Genomic DNA, 16,716 nt, shown 5'->3' on the forward strand with positions numbered 1-16,716 from the left:
TGTTGTACAAGTGTGGATAACATCACAAAGGAAAAATGCAAGTCTGATTATTTCAGTGTAATATATTTACATTTACATTTATGGCGTTCATAGACGCACTTAACCAGAGTGACCTACAGGAGTGCTTTTGAAGTCTCTATGAATGAATAGATTCATATTGGTTCACTAGGTCAAACACTAAGAATACCATCAGTCTTAAAACCTCTGTTGGAAGGGTAAACTGTTAATAAAAAAAAAAGCACATATAACTTTTTTTTAAGTGTTTAAGTGAACGTTTAAGTACTTCAACTCCGGTGGCTCAGCAGTTCGGACATTAGGGGAAGTTTATTCCACCACAAACATGACGGAACAGAGAGGAGTCTTAATGCTAGTCTTCCTTGTGCTTCCTTGAGAGATGATAATCAAGCAGTGCTGGAGGATTAGAGGGAGCGTGGTGCAGTGTGAGGTGTGAGGCAAGGAACAATGTTATAAATCCGAAATCTGGTATATGAGAACTTTTAAAAACAAGTCACAGACGTGCATTCTGGATCATTTGCAGAAGTTGAATGGTGCTCAGATATTGACCTGAGGAGATATCAACATGAGAGTGTCAGATTAGCAATGCGAAAGGAGTGATATGCAAACAAGTATTAAGTTGTACTAGACTATTGTTGGGCAGTCCCGGGTTCGAACAGGCAGGGGGCCTTTCTCTGTGGAGTTTGCATGTTCTCCCCTTGCCTGCATGGGTTTACTCTGGGTACTCCGGTTTCCTCCTACAGTCCAAAAACATGTACATTAGGTTGACTGGTAATTCTAATTGCCCATAGGAGTGAGTGTGAGTGTGTGTGGTTGGATGGACTGGAGACCTGTCCAGGCTATACCCCTGCCTTTCGCCAAATGTGTGCTGGGATAGGCTCCAGCAGATCCCTGTGACCCTAATTAGGAATAAAGCGGGTATAGAAAATGAATGAATGATAGACTATCGTTCCAATACTTGTGCTCACCTAAAAATTGTATAGTGCCATATTATACATTGTTCAACATATTTGCCACTCCTCAAACCAAGTCCACACATTTAGAGCTATTCATTGTTTAATCTAACAAGTCATATCTGAATAAAACTGTCAATCATTTTTGATGGATTTAGATCAAGATCCAAGTTCTCTGGATGTAAACATCTGGAAAAGAAAGCTAAAATTCTCTTCCCTATTTTCACTTACTACACTAGTGAAATTGTATGCGTCAAAGTGAGCACATGCCAAGTCAGATTTCTCATAAACGAATCTCGGTTGTAGACCGAAACTGTTCGTCATTCACAGCTTATTCACATCCCTTTCTTACCAATTTGGAGCATTTCTGTTTTTCATTAAGTCTCAGACATTCCAGAGTTAAACAAATAATTACCATTACATAAAAGCACAGGTTTTTTTATTTTAGTTTTTTTAAATCTTGAGCTGTTTGATTATTTTATTTCAGTTCAGATGCTTTCGGAAACCAAACCACATGCAGTGTGCATTGGCTTTTCTTGAAAATAATGAATTAATTTGGCTATGGAAATAACTGCATTGAGTGGCTGAAAGACAAGAATGTCTTATATAGGACGACAATAATTCACATAAGCAAATAATGGTGTCTTTAGTGCAGCATCGATCGGTTACGAATGCGTTCAGTAAAGCTCATAAAAGACCTCAAGGTACAAAAGAAGTGCAACATGTTTTTGCTCGTAAAAGCCTCACACCCAAACTCTTATTGAGATTTTTATGTGTGTGTAGGATGTAAATTGAATGCAGTCACAATAGCAGGCATGTAGACAGTAACAGTCAATATTGTGTGTAGGCCGACTAATTGTTACAGTCCAAATTTCCCATAAGTTTCATTTCATGAGTGCCAACTGGATGATTACTGTCTTTACTTTGGGTGTATTACGCCTGTAGGGAAGCATAGAGATTTCACTAAGCTTGTTCTTCGAAGATGAAAAGGATATTACCGACTAATGATAGTACTTAACTCATAAACACTGGTTACTGTTATGCATGCACAGATGCAGAGAATCTTAGGGACACTCTTAAAGAAAACACAGTAGTTCTACCATGTTTTGCAGCACGATGGAAATAAACGGTAAATTCTGTGCATGTTTACTGAAAAGTTCCTAATTCTGAATAGGGTAAAAGTACCAATTTGTCATACAGTTCTTGTTAAAATGTTGTTTGTTGAAAGCTGTCACATGAGTCATATAAAATTGTATGATACTCAGGAATCTATCATTTAGATTGGTTGATGGATCATTTAAACCATTTTGTGTCCTACTCCAGACAGAGCACCCCTTAATGAGCCTCTGTAGTGGTGCAGGGATACGAAAAATGAAACTTAGCTTACATCCATATGCTGGAAAAGGAGAACTGTGTGAGCAAGAAATGCTACACATCCCACACAGGATCTGTAAAATCTCTCTCTCCACATTGTTAACAGTATACAGAATACAAACATGTGTTTGGTTTCTCGGGTCTGTGTTACAGGAAATTGATCAGATCATATTAGGGGATGATGTCACATACAGTAGTTGAGATTCCTCTGGAGCGATGATAAATCTTTGGACCCCACACACAGTTCTTGCAATATAATCTTTGAAATACTTTAGAATTCTTACTAAAGTCATCCTGCCAGATAACAGTTTTTTGTTGGCGGATGCACTTGCATTTCACTTAGTGTCTGAAAATGCATTTTTTTATATGAATTGCAAAAACAGAAGAACTGTTTGGTTCAAGCAAAACAATTTGGAATGTCTTGGAATAGAAAGAAGCCAGATACTGAAAAGGTCAGTCAAGGAAAACAACAGCAGCTCATAACAGTTGTGAAGAAAAGCACAAAAACATCAGTCAGTAACATAACCAACAACCTCCACGGAGCAGGGGTGAAGGTCTCACAGTCCACCGTTCAAAGATTTGGGGAGCAGAACCCGAAACCACTCATCAGTACGTTATCATCAGGAGTAAAATTAGACGAAACACAGAGATGAGCTACAAAGTGGACCAGTGGCGGTTACGTCATGGCTGTGGCTTATGTGGCTTCAACTGGAACAGACTGACTAAAGCAAAAAAATTCTAGCTTAATAGATAGATAGATAGATAGATAGATAGATAGATAGATAGATAGATAGATAGATAGATAGATAGATACTTTATTCATCCCAAAGGGAAATTCACAGTTTCCAGCAGTATCCACAAACACAGGTAATAGATAAAATAGGAAGGAATATAACAAAAATACTAAAATACCCAAATTAGGGTACAAAATATAACAAAAATATATTAAATAACAAAAATATAAAATATTACCAAATATAGCAGAATATAACAATATAACAAAATATAGCAGAAAAAATACTAAAATGCCCAAATTAGGGTACAAAAATATAACAAAAAATATATCAAATAACAAAAAATTAAATATAAAATATAACAAAAATATATCAAATAACAAAATATAAAATATTACAAAATATAGCAGAATATAACAATATAAGAAGATATAGCAGAAAAATACTAAATACAGAAATTTAGGAATAAATATGGAGAATGAGATGAAAAACAAGATAAATAATGTGCAAAATAAGTGTTTAAGGTTACAGACTTTCCTACAGAATATCCTGCTATATTACTTCCCCAACTGATTTTTAGACTGATAGTGAACTGTGACCTAGTGAACCAGTATCTATATATTCAATAATATAGACTTAACAACACTGTAAGTTACTCTTAAAAAGTCTGCCAAATGCCATAAATATAAGTGTAAATTTAATGTACTTTCAAATGTGTCCAATCTAACTGGGAGAAATGCCACCATGAAGCAAAACAATGACCCAAAATGACACAACCAACACCACAAAAAAAATCATCAGGGGAACAAAACACAAAGTTTTAGACTGGCCAAGTCAAACATCATACCTTAACCTGATTGAGCATGCATGTCAGTTAAGTTGTCTTTATTTGTCCCATATACATTACTGCATATTAAAATTCTTTCTTGGCATATCCCATCCTCAGGTTGGGGTTGGGGCCTTGCTCAAGGGCTCAACAGTGGCAGGGCTCAACCCCAGTCTTCCAGTCAATGTCCCAGAACCTTAATCACTTGAGTCACCACTGTCCCACAGAGCCTGTAGAGGAGGCTAAATGCACAAACCAAATATTTAGTTTTATTTACATTCATTTACTTGAAGTCTATCTGTTTTCTATCTGTTGTCTATTTCAATGTTACACAATGTGTTTTGTGCAGTTATCTGTATATTTTAGATCAGATTGCAACACAATCTAGAAAAAAGATCTAAATTACTAAAAGTAAAACTGAAACCAAAATACATAAGAAAAAGAAAAAAAAACATGTAAATATAATCCATTTTAAATCAACAACAAAAAAACATGCATGGGGACTGAGACGGTCTCAACCATGTCAAGTCAAGTCAGGTCAAGAAGCTTTTATTGTCATTTCAACCACATATAGCTGATGCAATACATAGCGAAATGAAACACCGTCTCTCCACATTAAATTCCACTGCTCTGTCATATTCTATTCTATTCTATTCTATTCTATTCTATTCTATTCTATTCTATTCTATTCTATTCTATTCTATTACATAATATTATTTTGCATTGTTTTATTCAATTCAATTCACTGCAAATAAATTCTATTCTATTACATTACACTGCATTGCTGACATTCTATTCTATTCTATTCTATTCTATTCTATTCTATTCTATTCTATTCTATTCTATTCTATTCTCGGGCATATTCTATTCTTTTGCAATTTCCTACAGTACACATTATTACATGAAGTGCATGTGTGCAAATGGTTGCAAACAGTCAGAGACAGAATACAATGGTTTAGACAGTTTTGGCAGTGCAGCACCAATCAGTATGCGGTTATGTAGTGGTGGAGGAGGGATACTGGACTGGGGCAAGGGTTTGGTTCCAATGAAGGGGTTATATTAATCTTACATTCATAATACACATTTTCTGTTCCAACATAAAAGCCCCCTGTGAACAAAGTGAGGTCTGTAAAGACATGTGGAGGTAATCCAACATCCTCCACAAAGCACAGACCTCAACTACACTGAACAGAACTTTGATTGCAATCCAACATTTTTGGCTGACATCAATAATGCTCTTTTGACTAAATGGGCCCAAAATTCTCACAGATGCAATCCAAAATGCTGTAAAGAGCCTTTCCAGAAGAGTGTAAGCTGTTATATCTGCATAGGGAGGCTATATATATTAATGTCCATAAGGATTCAGCAAACTTCTATAAGTGCGATGGTCATTTTTTCGGGTCATATAGTGTATCTATAATTTCATTCATTTCATTCACACACACTTTGGATAATATCACTTCTTGCGATGACAGTTTTATTGTTAACACAGATTTCACGGTAGCACTTCCTGGAACATTTGTTTACTGTTGAGGAACCAGTGCCAAACTCCACTTACTGCTTCTCATCAAACCCCCATCAATCCTGATTTGCAACTCACAACAAGATGAAATCCGTTCTTTTAGTGAAAGTCCCTACAGTAAAATTTACAGTAAGCCGAGCTGCAGTTGTGAAGGACCGCCCATTTGCCCTCAAGGCACTTTTCTGTTAACGTGAGAATAAGCAAAAAAAAAAAAGCCCTTATGGATCACTTACAATATAAATGCTTAGGACAAGATAAATTACCTGTGTGCTGAGCTGTTAGTCACGTGTCAGCGTTACTGTGTGATCGCTACTGAACTATATAAATAAAATAAACAAGTGAGTAATATGAGCCGGTGTATGTTACAGCATATGTAACTTAAGTTAAGGTGAGTTCAAGAGAAGGTCATTATGGCTATCACAGTTCAAATTATGAGGGGAATTTTTTTTTGGAGAGGGGATTTTTTTTTCTGCCAGCCCTATTCTAATGCGCTTATGGTGTGTAAACAATTCATGTATTCATGCGTTGTCTATTGTACACTTACTATATCACATTTCTAAAAGCTTTGATGGGCTATTCTCTGTGCGGATCCTTTGATTACTCCACTTTTGCTTAATCTATTTAGCTCATGACAAAGTTCGCTTTCACTTCTGCGTCCGTCTGAGTTCAAACCATCAACAATTCCAGGTAGGGGAACAGAACTAAACAGAACTAGACCTGTGAATGAAATGTTGAGCCAGGGAGACTTTCCGAGCCGCTCCTGTTCATTGTTCGCTCAGACTGCTTTTGCTTTTCATTGCTCGGCTCTTTGCTTGTTTGCTTAATGCAAAGTTCCACCTGTACTCTTTTGAAACCGAGCCAGTGACTTGACCTTAGAAGGGATTTTTTTTTTTTGTTTATTTTACTGGTTTCTCTTCTTATTCTGTCCAGTTCTGCTGTATGATGTGGTACTTTCAGAACCTCTTGTCTGTTCCTATGTATTTCTCTCTCGGCTGACTGCATTATGCAATAAACCATGGTGTAAACTTAGAAGAAATCTGACCTGCCAAGATAAGCTTCTGCAGATTGAAGAATTGTGCAAACAGGCAGTTTAGAACAATCAATGGTTCTTTGTTTAATACATATTATACATATGTCCACAGGCACACACAGCTGCACATGATTATTGTATGTAGGTGGTTCGATTTATGATTCATGGCTTGTTAGCAGTGTTCACTTTTTAGCAATTTAGGTAGAATTGATTTATTATAGTGATAGGTGTATTATGTCAAAATAGCCGAACTACATTTCTTCAAACAGTTCTTCCACAGAAATAGTACCACTTGGTGTATACCTTGCACTATTTGTAGGGTATTGTAATCATTGGTTGTTCTTTGGTTGGCGACGTAACCTTAACATAACACACAGAGTAAATCTTTATTGTTTACATCTACACTTACTTATTGGTATTTTTTTCTATAACCTTCTCTGCATTTACATTCATTCATGCATTCATTCATCATCCATTCATTTATATCTTCATTCATCCATCACATTCTGCTTCAGTATTCACTTTATCCTAGGTGTGGATTTAGGTGCATTTGGAAACTTTCCATCAAATATTTGTTTACACCTCCGCACAATTTAGAGTAGCCAATCCTACTGTTGCTGGAAAGAACCGAAGAAGCCGGTTGTGTGTGTTGTGTGGACAATATGCTCAACAATTATAAAAAAATAAACAAGAAAGCAAACTCGCAGGTTCTGTACAAGTTTGTCTACTCAGTCTGTTGCATTTAACCCTACATTCGCTCTACACTAGTCATGTCACGTTACGTTCATCTAAACTTATGTGTACAAATAAAAAACAAATTAAAGTCTTACATCGAGGAATCCAGTGATCATGTGGATGATGAACACGACCTTTTCGTGTAAATGTGGAGAAAAGCGACACCATCTCTGGATGAACTGCAAATCAAAATTGATGTGAGGTCAGTCAAATGGCTTGCTCGTTAAAGCATCACAAAGAACCTTTTTTCCAGCCACATCCGCTACATTTAGATCATCCAGAAATAAAATTACACGCCCACATATTATTGCATGGGCACTCCATCCAGGGTGTATCCTGCCTTGATGCCCGATGATGCCTGAGATACAGGCACAGGCTCCCCGTGATCCGAGAATAGATCGGATAAACGGTACACACAATGAAATGAAAATGTTATTGCATGGCCAAATTGTTGCACATATAATAATATAACAATCAGAACTTTTTCACATTTTAGTCACATTGTACAATCTATCATTATTTCGTTTGGATGTTAGACTTTAATCACTTTGCAAACACGTGTGTGTCACATTTGCCTGTGGTGGATCTTGCATGTCAAACAGCAATGCTTGTAAATCATTATGGGTCAAAGCAATGTAAAATTAGTGCTCTAGAGTGCATGGAATACTCCACTGTCCCTAAAATCATTAGGACATTCTCGGTCATTTCATTTTACAGTTAACCCGGTGCCTCTGCTGTGTAACATTGCTCTTGGCTCTGTGATGCATGTAATCTTCTTGGAAACACACACCCCTGCCCTGATGCCAGATTCTGACATGAAATCAGGTATGTCAGGCTAATCATAAATCAAGATAATGGCAAAGATAATCAGTGCTGCAGAACGCAACTGTTCAAAGCACAGGGTTTACACTGAATTGAGATTTTGGCTTAATGTTGCAAAATAGTATAGAGGAAGCCTGAAGAAGAGGAAGAAAGTACTGTTCTGCCGTGTTTAGAGTAATATTAAAGTGCTAACTAATGCAATATTAAAGAGAAACGGCAGCACTTCTTAGGAATTCATTGCCTTTTTCCTGAGGACATAACTGTCCTTGTTCACACAGCAATAATACTGTCTTTCATGCAATGGTGGACTTACCCATTACAAGAGTTTATCAACAACTATACACAAAGGACACCCTTTGGTTAGGGCACAATACAGCCTATTTTGCCCCTGTTTGGAATTTGTGCAGAAATGAAACAAAACCATGTCTTTATTTGTCTGGAACTGCATTTGTAAACCATTTTGAAGGCATTGCTAAATGATGTCTCCTTTTACACAACTTAAAAAAAAAAAAGCTTCTTTGCAGAGCGTGGGATTTGGTCAGACAGTAAAAGAAAGGTGGGGAGTGGGGAGATGTGACGGGAAACATTTGGAAAAAGCAGTTGGAAAGGGCGGAGAGTGACGGTAGCTTTACAAGATGAAAGTGAAAGTTAATGTTGATTGCAGGTGTATAAATATAAGCCTGCGATGGTACCTGAGAACACACCTTAGTACATACCCATTTCCATCTGATGCTGAACAAGCTGCAGAACACAGACGCAAGCATGTCCAACGCAGTTGTTGCTCTTCTGGTCTTCTCTGCACTTCTGTGCTACAACGCACAAGGTAAGACACACACATATGCACATGCTCATGCACGTGCTTGCAAGTCTACTGCAGTTTCTGTTACTGGAGACGAAAAGTATGGAGGTCATTCATTCATCCTATTGCACTTGTGACGTAAACTCAGGGTCAGTGACCGCCTGAACTAAAGTCTTGTCAAACTGCAGGCCTACTGTTTTAGTGTGCAGCATGAACGGACAGTACAGTAGAGTGTCTTCTATCATGGTCATTATTCATTTTTCTCCCCTCAAGGGGTCTTTCCATTTTCTTGCAAATGATCAGATTTCCTGTAAATCAGACAGTAGCAGATTATATGTAGCAGAAACGTGTCAAGAAATCCACTTACGCTAATAGAATTTCTATTTTCTATCTATTGCATAATGAGTTGCCTCTCTCTTTTTAGCGTACCCCGGGAGTGCCGCTGATTGCTGCTTGTCCACCACTGAAACCTTAGTTCCACGCCGCATCGCTGAATCCTATACCATCCAAACCGTAGAGAGCGGATGCCCCATTCCAGCTACTGTGTAAGTTTAGTAAAAAAAATATATAGCATTTTATTACATCCCCATCCATCAGCAACCTTAGACAACTTAGCTGCTGATGTAAACTTTTGAATACTCACCCTTCTTTCCCTTCTGATTTCTCCGTTTTTTAGGTTCATCACAAAGAAGAACAGGAAGCTGTGCTCTCCACCAATATATGACCAGAAAAATTCATGGGTGTTGAAGCTCGTCGAATTCCTGGATAATCGTCACGCCAAGATCAACGGTAACAATTGAAATATCGGCTAAATAGAAATATCATGCTTAAAAAAAGCCGTTTGTTCAGTCTTGTTTTTACTGATTTGTTCTTCGTCTTTCTTCAGGCGCTCAGTGATAAACAGGGTGAATATGTCCAGGCCTGTCGGATCATCACGCATGGATTTTCTGTGACAGCTCCTGTTATGTTTAATAAGCTATACTTCTCCTTTGTATCTTTACGTGTCAAAGCACACGCATGTTCTTGTGTTATGCACAAATGCACTTGTGTGTTGTGTTTTCTCATGCTAAAAAAACAATCGTAAAATGTGAATCTGTGTGCGTGTGCGTCGACACACTGTACATTATTTTTTTATACACGTTAAAATCTACTGATGTATTTTTTTTTCCCTTTCGAAGATGTGCATGGCTTTTTTTAAGCTGGGTGAATTCAAATAAAACTCATTTTAGTAAATAATACCAGTGTTTTGTTGCAGTTCTTATTAACATTAATATAGGATAAAATATTTTATTTTTACACAATACTAACATAAAATGAGGAAATGTCATTACTTTCCTAATACTTTTGTTTATATTACACAGACTGACATTTGGAAAGAGTCTGATTTGGGTCATAGGGCTTTCCGGTTTCTCTGTAACTTGACAAGCTGCATTGTTTTTGTCTTACTTTTGTAAAGTGAGAGTAAAAAGAGAAGCTGGTGAGGCAATAAGATTTTAGCTATTGTAATACAGTCCCACTGATATGATCGCAGGAACTTGTGATGTTGCACAATTTTTTGTGCTGTCGGTACAAACTTGTAGAGGAATAAAACAGTCCTGGTTGTGCCATAATTGAAAATTAATCCAACTCCTGGTGGTGACTAGACCTTATAAAGAAAATGAAAGTATTCTCACTGGAGTGACTCCAGATGGATTTGGGAAAAAGCACAGTGACGGTAAAAAAGCCAGACAGGACCACCAGAACAGAGTGTGTGAAAAAGTTAAACTGGCACACATTCAGATGAATAATCCGGTAAACAAAAAAAACACAGACAGGAAAAAAAAAACACGAGAAATAGTAATGTAGAAATGTAAGTGTACTTTTTCAGTCAGTGTCCAAAGTAAACACATCCTCAACAGATTTTAGATGTAACTCTTGAAATGTTTCTTCACGCCTTATGCTCTTTTTTTCCCCCCTTATCTCAGGGAAATGCTGAGATCCTTTCCTGCTCACAGTTGTAAACTTCAAAAAATGCTTACGTCAGTTACCGTAGTGCTCCTGCCTGTTTAGACAATGTCCGGAGATGTCGCTGGATGCTTTGTGTTTTCTTTCAACAATAACCATGACATGACCATGCTTGACATGAACATTAACTGAAGCTCCTGACCTGTATCTGCCTGATTTTATGCATTACGCTGCTGCAACATGATTGGATAAATGGGCAAAATAGTAGATCAGCGATAATATTAAAACCACCTGTCTAATTGTAACAAAGAGCTGCAGTTTTGCAGATGCTCTGATCCAGTCGTCTAGCCATCACAGTTTGGCCCTTGTCAAACTCGCTCAAATCCTCATACTTGCCCATTTTTCCTGCTTCTAACACATCAACTTTGAGGACAAGATGTTCACTTGCTGCCTAATATATCCCACCCACTAACAGGTGCCATGATGAGGAGATAATCAGTCTTATTCACTTCACCTCTCACTGCTCATAATGTTATATCTGGTCTGTGTATATAGAGCAGCACATCTAGGGAAAACAATTGAGACAAATGAGAAAGAAACCACCTGCAAGGAAATGTTGTGTAGGTTGTCTTGTGCCTGTTGTGTGTGTGTCTATGTCTGTGTCTCTGTGTGTGTGGCCTGGGAATCCCCAATTTGACTGAATGGGCAGGACATTCGTGAAAAAGAAACTTAAAGCTGCTATAAAACGGGTGAAGCAGAAATGCTACAGAGGAGAGAGAGAGAGAGAAACAGAGAGAGAGGGCAGTCTAAGAGGAGGAGATTTAAAATCCTTAACAGCAGCAGTAGCATCTAATATCAGCGCAGAAACAGAACGTGTGTATCTCTGACCAGTTGACCACAATGGCTCGATGTGGCTTTCTCAGTCTGTTTATGGGTGCATGGATCACTGTAATCATCATCAGCATCAACATGGATGGTTAGTTTTTTTTTTTTATTTATATATATTCTTCTGTAGATGAATCAAGCATGTGTGTGTGTGTGTTTGTGTTTTGACTGTAATGCAGGGTTGGACTGTAATGCAGCAAATTTTCTAGAGAAATCAAATTCTAAAGGTAGCAAATTTAATCAGCATCCTGCACAAAATATTCCTAATCTCTGGATGTTTCTCTCTGTCATTTAGTTTCTCTTGGAGATCAAGCAGTGGACTGCTGTTTGAAGGTTAGCTCTCATATTATCCCAAAACGCATTGTCGCCTGCTACCGCGAGCAGCGCAAAGGTGATGGCTGCCTCATCAGTGCTGTTGTGTGAGTATCACAGGCAACATTTAAAGGTTGATTCTTAAGCCAGTGCACCTTAGATCTGTTGAGATTAGGAAATCCACCATCCATGGGACATTAGACTATAAATAGTGCAGCCAGATAGAAAGCCTCAGTTTAGTAGTTTAGGAGAGAACCGTTCTGGAGAGAACGATGAAGGAGACACAGTATTTGTATGTAATTTGAGTTTTCCAAAATCACTGATTGCACCTTTAATAAGAATGGAGGCTACTTGACTTTATGAAGAATTTGCATTTGTACTTTCAGATTCCGAACTCGGAAAGGCCGGGATCTTTGCGCTCCCCCTGAAGCCGCCTGGGTTCAAGACCTGATGAATGTGGTGGACGCCAGGCCAATTAAGAAATTCAAGGTATATATGTTCATATGAAATGATATCATTATATGAGATTGTAGCTTTTGCTGATAATAATGAATCATTTTTGTTTTTGTTTTTTTTATTATTGGGTATTATGTAGTTGAAGTTAAGTGTTTGTTTCATTTTAAATGTATTAGTAATTATACTAAGTGATTGTCATCAGCTCCTCTTGTGTCAGTTTGATTGCCTCAGTCTTGATCTGAATTACATCTTGGATTTAATTTGTATTGGCTGTTAACCTGACTTGAGTTCTTTGCATTAAGAAACCACTTCACTTAAACCACAGACCACAAACCAGACTCTCAGGTGATTTTGTTCACTTTCTTTGTTTTGGTATTACAGGAGGACCTCTGTCAAGGCATGAAAGCTTAGATTGCTTGGGAGAACACACACACACACACACAGACTCCCACATGGTCTGGTGAATAAAGCTGGAAGAAGATGGCAGCTAAACAGTTAAATTGCCTAGTAATTCAACACCGTTTCCTGTTAAAGCATGCTTTAAAATGATCTTGTTCTTTACGTTATAATGCCTCTGCACCTTTATATTACATAACGTTTTTTGTTATATGCTTTTTGAAGTTCTATTAAACTGTGACAACTTGGGATCTTCTTTCCAAACACAAAAATCATGTCCATATCTATGATGTTACTTTTGCTGTAACTGTAGGTCTATCAATAAATGAATGAATATGAAGATTAGGGCATTTCTCAGCTGCTCTCTGTCTTTTACAATAGCTTATTGCAAACTAAACGAAATAAAAAGCAGAAGTAAATTATTGTCCATTTTCCTTGCTTGGTTTGTTCATTAGGGATAAATTTTTCCAAATTTTAAAATGGATGTATTTATGTAATGCTGCTTGGTGACAGTGCCTGTTGTTAGATTCACTAAACAAATGCAACCGAATAGAATTTATTTATTGTGCAGCTAGATTTTTAGTGTTTGGAAATGGTGATGCAGAAGTCTGAGTGGTGATGTAAGAAGACAGTTTGGTGAAAAAAGCTGACCTTGAGCCTTAACAGCCTGACAGCACGCATTGTTAATGACATGTCTTGTGTATCTAGGGCTAAAAATGATTTTTATTTAAGTTTAAAGATTATGTTTATGTATATCTTTGTCTTTTCATTAACATCTTTGTACTATTGACTTATATCCTGAACTCTCATGGAAAGGAATCACTTAGATAATCACAAAATAAACGTTATTTAAGTTACAAACGTTGTTTCTTTCTTTCTTTTTTTTAAAAGAAATGTTACATTAGCAATATCAAAAAGCTGTTATTAAAATATATAATTGTATATGAATCAAATGAATTTATATGGTAATTAATGGGCAGCACGGTGGATTAGTGGTTTGCACTGTTGCCTCACAGCATGAAGGTCCTGGGTTCGAACAGGCAGGGGGCCTTTCTGTGTAGAGTTTGCATGTCCTCCCTGTGCCTGCATGGGTTTACTCTGGGTACTCTGGTTTCCTCCCACAGTCCAAAAACATTAGGTTGATTGGTAATTCTAAATTGCCCATAGGAGTGAGTGTGTGTGATTGTCTGTCTATATGTGGCCCTGTGATGGACTGGCGACCTGTCCAGGGTGTACCCCTGCCTTTTGCTCTAGCAGATCTCCATGACCCTAATTAGGAATAAAGCGGGTATGGAAAATGGATGGATGGATGGAAATTAATGTACAGTGTAATGAAGAAAGAGAGTTGCAGATGTTCAATAGCATCCATCCTCAGCAGGTGTCGCTGATGCAGCAACGCTGTTTGTCTCACTGCTGTTAAGATTTTCAACGAAGAACATAAATCTCCAAGTAAACGATGTTAAAAACATGTCCAGGAGTCTGTTTACATTTTCTCTCTCGGACAGACGTTGATCCTTATTGCGTTGCTTTTAAGAAAAGATGCTAGCTGTGATGTTGATAAGCTACGTTTTGTTCATAATAATAATAATAATAATCATTACTGATAGAGTCAGATTAATTATATTAATGAAGTTGGTGATTGTCTCTCGTTGCTAAGGAACGTTGGGTTGTGTTTCAATTGGCTATACCTTCTCTATTTAAGTGCACTACACAAGCATGAAACCTGAAGACTAAACAGTGCATCATGTGTCCTATAGGCAGCTATTTGGGATGGAGCCAGCTATAACAGTTAATAATGAGGATTATTAACACCATTAGGATCCTCAATTTCTCTTTGTACGAATTATTACGAAATATATGAAGTACCCCTTGCTATTTGATCTGAATATACAGCTCTGGAAAAAAATAAGAGACCACTGCCCAATCTCCGGATTTGAACCCTATTGAAAACCTCTGGAATGTCATTAAGAGGAAGATGAATGGTCACAAACCATCAAGCAAAGCTGAGCAGTTTGCTTTTTTGCAAAAAGAGTGATATAAAGTTACCCAACAGCAATGTGAAAAACTAATGGAGTGGCCCAGTCAAAGCCCAGATCTCAACCCAACAGAGATGCTGTGGAATGACCTCGAAAGCTGCAGTTTTGGAAATGCTCTGATCCAGTGGTCTAGCCATCACAGTTTGGCCCTTGTCAAACTCGCTCAAATCCTTACACTTGTCCATTTTTCCTGATTCTAACACATCAACTTTGAGGACAAAATGTTCACTTGTTGCCTAATATATCCCACCCACTAACCGGTGCCATGATGAGGAGATCATCAGTGTTATTCACTTCACCTGTCAGTGCTCAGAATGATATATCTGATCTGTGAATATAGAGCAGCACATCTAGGGAAAACAACTGAGACAAGTGAGAAAGCGGAAAATAAACCACTTGCAAGGACCCTCTAGGGGACTGGCACTGAACTGTCCCAATAACTTCTGACACTAATGTTGTGTAGGTTGTTTTGTGCCACCAAAACAGCTCTAATCCTTCAAAGAATGGACTTTACACGATCTGTGAATATGTGCTGTGGTATCTGGCACCAACACATTAGCATAAGATCCTATATGTTTTGAGGTAGAGGTGGATTAGACTTGTTTGTCCAGTACAACTCAGCAGATACTTAAGGCAACACCTTGAACTTGTGTTTCTTAACCCATCCCTGAACCTTTAGTGTGTGTGTGTGTGTCTGTGTCTGTGTCTCTGTCTCTGTCTCTGTGTGTGTGGCCTGGGAATCCCCAATTTGACTGAATGGGCAAATGGACAGGACGTTCGTGAAAAAGAAACTTAAAGCTGCTATAAAACAGGTGAAGCAGAAATGCAACAGAAGAGTGAGAGAGAGACAGAGAGAGAGACAAAGAGAGAGACAGAGAGGGCAGTCTAAGAGGAGGAGATTTAAAATCCTTAACAGCAGCAGTAGCATCTAATATCAGCGCAGAAACAGAAAGTGTGTAACTCTGACCAGTTGACCACAATGGCTCGATGTGGCTTTCTCAGTCTGTTTATGGGTGCATGCATCACTGCAGTCATCATCAGCATCAACATGGATAGTTAGTTTTTTATATATATATATATATTCATCTTAAATGTATTAGTAAGGTGTTTTAGTAAGAAACCACATTATCATCAGCTCCTCTTGTGTCAGTTTGATTGCCTCAGTCTTGAACTGAATTACATCTTGGATTTAATTGGTATTAGCTGTTAACCTGACTTGAGTTCTTTGCATTGAGAAACCACTTCACTTAAACCACAGACCACAAACCAGACTCTCAGGTGATTTTGTTCACTTTCTTTGTTTTGGTATTACAGGAGGACCTCTGTCAAGGCATGAAAGCTTAGATTGCTTGGGAGAACACACACACACACACACACAGACTCCCACATGGTCTGGTGAATAAAGCTGGAAGAAGATGGCAGCTAAACAGTTAAATTGCCTAGTAATTCAACACCGTTTCCTGTTAAAGCATGCTTTAAAATGATCTTGTTCTTTACGTTATAATGCCTCTGCACCTTTATATTACATAACGTTTTTTTGTTATATGCTTTTTGAAGTTCTATTAAACTGTGACAACTTGGGATCTTCTTTCCAAACACAAAAATCATGTCCATATCTATGATGTTACTTTTGCTGTAACTGTAGGTCTATCAATAAATGATTGAATATGAAGATTAGGGCATTTCTCAGCTGCTCTCTGTCTTTTACAATAGCTTATTGCAAACTAAACGAAATAAAAAGCAGAAGTAAATTATTGTCCATTGCACATTGCAAATTATTGTACCTTGCATGTTCTCCCCGTGCCTGTGTGAATTTACTCCGGTTTCCTTCCACAGACCAAAAACCCATTAGGTTGATTGGTAATTCTAAATTGCCC

The 16,716-nt window shown here is 37.8% G+C and overlaps 2 protein-coding genes across 3 annotated transcripts; both read left to right on the forward strand.

The window, feature by feature from the left end:
• Positions 1–7,899: 7,899 nt before the first annotated feature.
• On the forward strand, positions 7,900–9,827 carry ccl19a.2 (chemokine (C-C motif) ligand 19a, tandem duplicate 2). Of its 2 annotated transcripts, XM_058375287.1 has the most exons (5): positions 7,900–8,014; positions 8,676–8,834; positions 9,235–9,355; positions 9,487–9,599; positions 9,697–9,827. In XM_058375287.1, exons 2-5 carry the CDS (start codon positions 8,741–8,743, stop codon positions 9,705–9,707), a joined length of 339 nt encoding a protein of 112 aa, XP_058231270.1. In that variant the 5' UTR covers positions 7,900–8,014; positions 8,676–8,740; the 3' UTR covers positions 9,708–9,827. The 2 variants fall into 2 exon arrangements, with proteins under 2 accessions (XP_058231270.1, XP_058231269.1); XM_058375286.1 differs by lacking the exon at positions 7,900–8,014 and having other exon boundaries at positions 8,619–8,834.
• A 1,687-nt stretch (positions 9,828–11,514) lies between these two features.
• Positions 11,515–13,664, forward strand: ccl19a.1 (chemokine (C-C motif) ligand 19a, tandem duplicate 1). Its single transcript, XM_058374493.1, has 4 exons — positions 11,515–11,730; positions 11,935–12,058; positions 12,338–12,440; positions 12,789–13,664. Exons 1-4 carry the CDS (start codon positions 11,655–11,657, stop codon positions 12,816–12,818), a joined length of 333 nt encoding a protein of 110 aa, XP_058230476.1. The 5' UTR covers positions 11,515–11,654; the 3' UTR covers positions 12,819–13,664.
• Positions 13,665–16,716: the final 3,052 nt, after the last annotated feature.

This window comes from Hemibagrus wyckioides, linkage group LG22 (assembly GCF_019097595.1).
Source record: "Hemibagrus wyckioides isolate EC202008001 linkage group LG22, SWU_Hwy_1.0, whole genome shotgun sequence".
NCBI classification, from domain to species: Eukaryota; Metazoa; Chordata; class Actinopteri; order Siluriformes; family Bagridae; genus Hemibagrus; species Hemibagrus wyckioides.

Excerpts from the sequence above, each read along its gene's own strand:
- ccl19a.2 (XM_058375287.1), top strand. The coding sequence starts at position 8,741 with ATGCTGAACAAGCTGCAGAACACAGACGCAAGCATGTCCAACGCAGTT. Across the intron at positions 8,835-9,234 it reads TCTGTGCTACAACGCACAAG|CGTACCCCGGGAGTGCCGCT; the intron begins GTAAGACACACA and ends CTCTCTTTTTAG. Across the intron at positions 9,356-9,486 it reads TGCCCCATTCCAGCTACTGT|GTTCATCACAAAGAAGAACA; the intron begins GTAAGTTTAGTA and ends TCCGTTTTTTAG.
- ccl19a.1 (XM_058374493.1), top strand. The coding sequence starts at position 11,655 with ATGGCTCGATGTGGCTTTCTCAGTCTGTTTATGGGTGCATGGATCACT. Across the intron at positions 11,731-11,934 it reads CATCAGCATCAACATGGATG|TTTCTCTTGGAGATCAAGCA; the intron begins GTTAGTTTTTTT and ends TCTGTCATTTAG. Across the intron at positions 12,441-12,788 it reads GGCCAATTAAGAAATTCAAG|GAGGACCTCTGTCAAGGCAT; the intron begins GTATATATGTTC and ends TTGGTATTACAG.